General features: G+C 32.0%; 1 protein-coding gene across 1 annotated transcript; it reads left to right on the top strand.

Annotated features, from left to right (window-relative positions):
- Nucleotides 1-5,222: 5,222 nt before the first annotated feature.
- LOC143619414 (ankyrin repeat domain-containing protein 2B-like) lies at nt 5,223-8,482 on the top strand. The gene is made up of 7 exons (XM_077091353.1): nt 5,223-5,356; nt 5,434-5,640; nt 5,738-5,886; nt 5,977-6,142; nt 6,390-6,482; nt 6,622-6,761; nt 8,188-8,482. The coding sequence occupies exons 1-7, from the start codon at nt 5,297-5,299 to the stop codon at nt 8,285-8,287; spliced, it is 915 nt and encodes a 304-aa protein (XP_076947468.1). The 5' UTR covers nt 5,223-5,296; the 3' UTR covers nt 8,288-8,482.
- The last annotated feature ends 367 nt before the right edge of the window (nt 8,483-8,849 follow it).

Below are 8,849 nucleotides of genomic sequence, written 5' to 3'. Positions count from 1 at the left end.
GCATCGATGATAATCCGTAACACGTAGCACATCATCAATTTATTCCAATTTCGGTACACCTGAAAAGCATGTTAAAACAGGTCAACTACAAATAGTTGGTGAGTCTCACGAGTTTCAACAATTTAGTTATGCGTACAACGATCATAGTTTGTATATACGCATGTATGTACGTAAGAACGTTTATGAACTCATGTATGTATGTATGTGATGTAATTATTCTAAGCTATAGTGAAGCCTTGACTGTTCGTTTGTGCTACGTGCCTCCATTTCCCATGTAATATCCACCATTGTGGCCCCCTTTCCTCCCACAACATGCCCCAAGTAGCCATGTCTAACACTACATAGCGTGTTTGTATGATTATGGACATGTGCAAACGGTGTAAAGTCTGTCACAGCATCCATACCGATTCCGTTTGGGTTTGTCAAACAAATAGTACTATTCACAAGCCGCCGGCTTGAAGCTAATCACTGTGATTGTGGGGACTTTCGTGTGTTAACACCTAGATAATTCACTTCATCATATGTTTTCAGATATATAGTTATAAACAAACATGTTTTTCACCCTAAAAGTTCGTAAAACAATTTAGAAAGAGGGGTCATGAAACTCACTGTATAGTATGTATCCAGCACGGTATCAGTTCGCGGTTCGTTTCACTTGTTATTACTCAGATTCTATAATCAATATTATAATAATATTAATATTTTATTATTATTATTATTATTATTATTATTATTATTATTATTATATTCTACATACTAAACCGGGCTGTATATCTTGTCTGGGAATAGCTGTCATGCCCAGAACATGTTAATAGGCTTAGATTGTTACGTTGTTCAATGTCTAATGTTTAAAATCAAACTTGGCTCAGTTTCACCGTTTCACTTGCTGGGCCAAGTTGATCGTTTGCGCGTTTAAAAACAGGTATGATCACATAAACTCTGGTTGGTTGATAAAATGATTAAACTTATAAAGAAAAGTCATAGTTTATGTGTCTGGATTCGCTACATGGCTCATTTAGGTTTATTCAGTCTGGTTTGGAGAAAAATGCGTACAATTCATCCGAATTGTTCGGATTTCTCACAAAAAGTTCGGTTTTATTCAATTAACCCAAAAATATGATATTTGATCACCTTTGATATTCTGAAATGTTTATGGTCATGTGCAAATGGCGAAATGTATCGGCATCCGTGCCGGCTCAATTTGGGTTTGTCAAACCAATAGTACTATGCACTATGAGGATCCTTATGATAATTCTACCTATCAGGATCCTTCGATTTTTACCCATAACACAAAGTATTTGGTTTTTTATTTTTCGGTTTTGAGTTTTCAGTTATTTTCGGTTTTGGTTCGGTTATAATCGGGTTTATTTTTCAATTATGTGTAGACATTGCAAAAATTCAATAAAGTTTTTAATCAAAAAACACTAAAAGTTTAGTCTCAATCTTCATTCATTATCTTGTTCGTCTTCAAAGTTTAGTCGCAATCTTCATGATCTTCATAATCTTCATCACCATCAATCGGTTCGGTTCAGTGTTTTTGGTTTATTAAAAATGGAAAACCGAACTGAAACCGAAAATTCGGGTTTTCAAAAAACAAAAAAGTAACCATCGGTTAATTCTTTGGGTTGGTTTTTTTGTTTGGTTTTGGTTCGATTAATTTGGTTTTCTGTGCACCCCTACATGGTGGTAAACTGGTTGTAACGGTGGTGGCAATGTTTGAGAAAGGGAAACAAAAGAGTAGGGTTGGGTTTAAAACCTTATATGTGTGTGCATTATAATTTTTTAGTTTCAATAATTAAAATATTTTTTAAATAAAAAGAGTAAAAAAGACTTATTTGCCCTCATATGCAAAGCGCATGAATTGCCTTAACAAGAAAAACTAAAACTAATTAGGTTAAGACCAAAGGACAAACGATGCAGCATTTGGAAATGTAAAAGTACAAATCATGCCAAATTTAAAAATAGATGACAAACACTTAAACTTTGATGCAAATATAAATGATAGTCTTCATGATTCTTTTTTACATATAAACTAGGATTTGGGACCCCGCGCTTCACAACGGAATTATTAAATTGAACAAACAAAAACTTACATAAAAACGTTAAATCACGAACGCGTTGCGAGTGGATGCGAAATCAACTTGTATTAGGTTACGACATCGAAACTAAACAAAAGAAATAAACCTACCAATACTAAAATACAACAAATGATCATATGTTGAACAAAAAAAAAACAGCACGTTACAGTGGCAAATCGACACAAATTCGGTTAGTATCAGAAGTATTAACACAAATTGGTAAACATCAATTAGTAAGCCAAAAAAATCATATTTTAAAGGCGTGACATCAAACATTGAAGCACAAATATAAAAACATGTGACTATTGGATAATTTTAAATCATGAAAAAAGTTTCGGTTACTTTAAAGACCATCATAACAAATACGAAAGCAAATTTAAGAAAATTTTAACCGAAAAAATAAAACATGTATAGTTGACATTTGCCTAAGTTAAATGTTTAGAAATATAGTTTGTTAAATATTATAATTAGTTGAAACAAAAAATAAAATAAAGAGAATTCAAACCAACTAATAGTGTATCGATCTATACTGTATTTTTTAAAGTAAAACATATATAAATTACAAATAATAAAATAAAACTTAAGCAATAAACTAATCCACAATGTATGTAAAAAGCATGGACTTAAAAAGGAAAGGTAAAATAAATAATAAATTGAATAGTAAATACAAAAACACGGACTTAAAAAGGAAAGTAAAATGAATAATAAATTGAATAGTAAACACGTGAGGGGAAAGAAATCTCCTTTTTATGATATATATATATATATATATATATATATATATATATATATATATAATAACTAGGTTTTATCTCCCGTATTATAGGGGTGTTTTCATTTTTTGTTTCTAAAATTTATATATTTTTTGAATTTTAATTTTATTTATTGTAAAAAAAATAATAATATACTTAATGTTTGATAATGAAAGTGTTTCACATATAAATGAGATATTATGACTCGTTTAAAAGTTATCTAGGTATGGTGAGACCTATGACCAGCTTATTTTTTTCACTATAAAATTGTTTCTTAATATAAATAATATCTTTTTTTATTAAAAAAATGGATATTAATTTTTAATATATCCCTATTTTATAGGGTTTTCATATCAAATATTTGGTGAAATTAATTTTTAATATTATGAGATGTTATAACCCGTTTAAGGGTTATCTGGGAGACCCAAACCCATAAATTCGGGTTAAATGAATAAGAAACCCCCATTTATAAATAAAACAATCTGGTGACTTGAGAAAATATAGAAAGCAACCAGAGAGCTTTTAAGAGTTTCGTTTATATATATTTAAGACTAGATTTTATCCCCCGTATTACGGGGGTTGTTTTACATTATTCGTTTTTAATATTTATATATGTATATTTTGATTTTAATTTTATTTATTGTAAGAAAGTTAATAATTAATATACTTGAGGTTTGATGAAGAAATGGTTTCACAAATAAATGAGATGTTATAATCCGGTTTAAAAGCTATCTGGGTTTGGTGATACCCATTACCTGTTTATTTTCTTTGTTATAAAATTGCTCCTTAATTATAAATAATATCTTTTTTAAATAAAATATGATATTAATTTTTAGTATATCCCTGTTTTATAGGATTTTCATATCAAAAATTTGATGAGACTAATTTTTAATATAATGAGATGTTATAATCCGTTTAAGAGCTATCTGGGTTTGGTGAGACATATACCCGTGAATTCAGGTCAAATGCATGAGAAGCCTTTATTTACAAATAAGCAATCTGATGGCTTGAGAGAATGGTTGTGTTTACATTTTTCGTTTTTTTATATATATTTTTTGGATTTTTATTTTCTTTATTGTAAAAAAGTTTATAATATACTTAGGGGTTTATGATGAAAGGGTTTCATAAATAAATAATATGTTATAACCCGTTTAAAAGCTATCTGGATTTGGTGACCCATGGCCTACTTAATTTTTTACTATAAAATTGCTTATTAATTATAAATAATATCTTTTTCTTTTTAAATTGGATATTAAATTTTAGTATGTCTCTATTTTATAGGATTTCCATATCAAATAATTGATAAGATTAATTTTTAATTTAATGAGATGCTATAGCCCGTTTAAGAGCTATCTGGTGTTGGTAAGATCCATACCCATGAATTTGAGTTAAATCAATGAGAGACCTCCATTTAATAATTAAACAATCTGATGGCTTCCATAAAAAGGGGGAGCGACCACATCGCGACACATAGGATTTTAGGTGTTTCGTTTATATATATTATAGATAGATAACTAAATAAGATGAATAATAAATTTCTTTTTGTTTTGGTGTTATAATATTTTTCCATTATTATTATTATTATTATTATTATTATTATTATTATTATTATTATTATCCAGCCCAAAAGAAAAGATGAGGCGTAGAGCGTTAATGTAATCAACATCCAGGATTACCCTGGGCCCACACACACACCATACCCACCATACCCGTCTGTCCGCCCTTGTTTCAACACAACACAACACCCCTCCGTCGTTTCACCACCAAATCAAATATCCTCCATCATGTCTCAGGTAAGTAAATCAAATCAACCTTCATTTCTCTCTTTAACTTCACCTCTATTCACTTAACTTTGACTTCTTCTATTACAAAACCTTCTTCTGGCAGGCCAACGACAAGCTTCCCGAACCCACCGGTGCGTTATTATTCTTATTATTATAATATAAATAAATGGTAAAACAGGCCGAGAGTTGTTTTGATTTTAAGTTAACTTTTAACAATTTGTTAAGCTTTTTTGTTAAGGTTTTAGTCGCTATTATTAATTATTAAGTTAAAAGGAGGAGATTGAAATTAGGTTTTTGTGACTGTATATTATCAGATAACAATGATAAGATGATCATAAGTGATGATAATTGTACAGTTTTTTTGTGATTGTTAATTTGTTATCCTCCCAGTATTAAGTTCTTAGTTCTTTTAATTGATTTTACGATATGCTGAAACGCGTGCTTTGACCTAACTTATGTGCTTTTTTAATCAATCTGAGGTAGTGTAATTGAAATAATAAAGATGAGGTGTAAACATTTATAACTATGGTACTAATATTGAGAAGTGTTTTTGTAAAGAAAGAGTTTTTTAGGCTATCAAGTATCATGTTTGTGTATTTCTAAAAACCGATATGATTATGCAGCAGAAACAGCTGTGAAGAAATCATCCTCTGAATCAAGCTCTGCAGATGCTCCACCTTCCATGCCAACTGGATTTCCCGGAAATCCTTTTGACTTCTCATCTATGGCTAGCCTACTTAATGTACATATATATATATATATATATATTTACACACACTTGTCTATCTATTTACATGCATGCCACTCGTTGACTTGCAGGACCCGAGTGTGAAGGAGCTAGCTGAACAAATAGCAAAAGATCCATCATTCAACCAAATGGCAGAGCAACTTCAGAAGACCTTTCAAGGTGGTGAAGGTGGTATCCCACAATTTGATACGCAACAATATTATACCACTATGCAGCAAGTTATGCAAAACCCACAGTTCATGAGCATGGCTGAACGCCTCGGTAGTGCCTTAATGCAGGTATGCATTTACTTTTTATAAGTTGACTGTTTTATGTTCGTTTTTTGCGTAACATGTTTAAATAACTGATACCATTTGGTTTGTTTATATGTTGCAGGATCCATCAATGTCTCAAATGCTTGAGAGTTTATCAAATCCTGCTCAAAAGGATCAGCTTGAAGAACGGATGGCTCGTATCAAAGAAGATCCTTCCCTGAAACATATTTTGGAAGAGATAGAAACCGGTGGTCCAACTGCAATGATGAAGTATGATCTTTCATATAATGATTGGTTTCAATTTTGTATTTTCGGAAGTGTAACTGTTTTAAGTTTATTATGTGTGTTTAATTTTTATAGGTATTGGAATGACAAAGATGTTCTGCAAAAGCTGGGTGAAGCAATGGGCCTCCCGGTTACAGGAGACCCTACTGCTTTTGCTGGAAACTCGGGTGATGGTGAAGCTGAAGAAGTAAATGAAGATGAGTCTATTGTTCATCAAACTGCTAGTGTTGGTGATGTGGAGGTACGCAATCTTCAAACTAATTTTGATACTTTATTTTTAAAAAATCTGCTTCAACCCGAACGCATTTTGGTCAAACCCTGTTTTGACTCGTTACCTGATCTAAAAGTTTTGTTAGGCTTAGTTAAAACAACATATTAACTAGATAGCTGTTTAGTTATTTTTACTGAAAGGAACCGCTTCATGCTCCAGCCTTTTTAAGTTTTATATTGAAATATGTTATTTTAAATGTTTTCTTAAAAATAATTAGGGTTTGAAGAAGGCATTAGAGTCTGGTGCTGATAAAGATGAAGAAGATGCAGAGGGAAGGACAGCATTGCACTTTGCATGTGGATATGGGGAGGTAATATCTTCATATGATTTGAATATGATTAAAATAATATTATTAAAAAATTACATGGAATTCTTATTTTGAAATAAACCTTTACATTTTGGCCAGTTTTTAAAATATATCGAACTGACTTGGGTTAATGTTTGGTCAGGTGAAATGTGCTCAAGTGCTTCTTGAAGCTGGAGCAAAGGTTGATGCTTTAGATAAGAATAAAAACACAGCCCTCCATTATGCTGCTGGTTATGGTAGGAAAGAATGTGTTGCTCTTTTGCTCAATAATGGTGCTGCCGTGTAAGTTTATTACCCATCTACTCATTATTATTTAGGTTTTATTTCACGTGGATCCTCCTCTGCTTCTACTTGCACCTTGTGCTGTGAAAGTTCCATTTTTTATGCTAAAATGGTCAAATTTAGAGCGTATGTTGCGTCTTAAACTGGATTTGCCATCTACATGAAAGTCTTTTTTTTTCAGAATTTAAATTTGTTAGCGTGTCAAGATTACAACCACAAGTGTAGGGGCGTAAATGAACAAGTCTGTTTAAGCGCGAGCTCAGTCCATTTAACATATGATATCTAAAGCTTGACTGTAGGGGTGCAAACAAGCCGAGCTGAGCTGAACTCGAGTTTGTCTAGGCTCAAGCTCGGCTTGTTCGAGCTCGAGCTCAAGCTTGGCTCGTTTTGAGCTTTATTTCTGATGCTTGAGCTCATGTCATGAGTAGTTTTTCAAACTCAACTCAGCTTGGCTCGGTTTGTTATTGTTTATTAAGTAACTTATATACATATATGATTATTTTTATATATTTTAATTATAATTTTTTATGTATAATAATAGTTATAAAACTAAATATTTTATATATTACATAAACTTCTTCAAATATTCTCGCTCGTTTAGCCTTTCAAGCCAGCTTGAGCTCAGGCTTGGTTTAATTATAATTTTTATGTGTAATGATAGTTACTATATAACTAAATATTTTAGATATTAAATAAAATTTTACAAATATTCTGCTCGTTTAGGCTTTCGGCCAGCTTGAGCTCGATAAGTGAAGCTCAGGTTTGGGCTCGTTTATTAAACAACGTTATGTTTAGGCTCGAGCTTGTTTAAGCTCGGCTCAATTTGAGCTTTTAGTGAGCCGATCTCAAGTAGTTCACGAGTGGCTTGGCTCTTTTGCACTTCTAAGCTTGGGCTTGGCTTATTTCAAGTTCTATCTTTTAAAGCTCAAACTCGGCGCGTGAATAGTGTTACAACCTCAAGCTTGGCTAATATTAACTGTTTTTATTTATACATAATTTTTTATATTTTTAATATTAATTATATATGTGATAATAACTTTTATGAAATAATATATTATATAAATGTTGCTATATTTGTATTGATAATAATCTTGTTTAGGATTGTGAGCCTTATCAAGCTTGATATATGAATTCAGGCTTGAGCTCGATTCAAGCTTTGTTAAAGCTTCACTTGGTTTGAGCTTTTAGTGAGTCGATCTTGAATAGCTCACGGGTGGCTCGACTAGTCAAAAGGCAGTAGGTACTAGTTCCAAGAGAGGACAAGCAACCTATAGAATTCAAAATCTGTTTCACTTATACCTATTGACACGGCTCTTTAGAGATTTAACACCTTAATTAATCCATTCATAAGTAAACAACTCGAAATTACATATAGATTATGTGTTCCTTTTGGATTTAATTTTGTGTTTTTGTTGGGTTTATTCAGAACACTACAAAACATGGATGGCAAGACTCCTATTGAAGTTGCGAAACTGAATAACCAGAATGACGTATTGAAGCTGTTAGAAAAGGACGCCTTCCTGTAAGCTTGAGGTTGTTTCTGGTTAGTGTAATGTTTGTGTTGAAAGGAATTGGTTTGCTTCCCATCTGAACTTATGTTTGTCTTGTGGTATTTTTTTGGGTCAAATTTGATTTTTGGCCTCTTCGATTGTGTGACAATTATTTATAGAGTATGATTTTTACAAAACATTTGAAGTTCAAACCGTATATCTTTCTTGTTTCCAGTCACTTGAGTTGCTTCTTGTGTGCTTGTTTTTTTTGCATTGATAGTAGAGGGTTATTCTCGTTTAGTATACAGTTGATTTTAAGCAGAGAATTAGAGCAACGTGTCCATGTGAATCGGTTTTCTTTGTGAGACAACACTTAGGTGTATTACGGTTCTAACCCCTAAACCTTTGGTCGACAAAATTCAGAACGGGTTTATGATCTTTTTCGGTTCGGGTTGAAACCGGTTTATGATATGCTTTTGGTCGTTTTTGATTGGTCGTTTTTGATGGGTCTGGGCCGATTTTGGTTTGGTTAAACCAGTTTTAATGGAGAGTATTACAAATTGGTCTCAACCTACGGTTTCTATCAGTCCGAAATCGG

This window comes from Bidens hawaiensis, unplaced genomic scaffold, assembly GCF_021521415.1.
Source record: "Bidens hawaiensis isolate Kalapana, Puna unplaced genomic scaffold, B.hawaiensis_p1.1 tig00002438_1, whole genome shotgun sequence".
NCBI classification, from domain to species: Eukaryota; Viridiplantae; Streptophyta; class Magnoliopsida; order Asterales; family Asteraceae; genus Bidens; species Bidens hawaiensis.
Note: the sequence above shows the minus strand (reverse complement) of the source record. Positions and strands in the feature narration are given on the sequence as shown.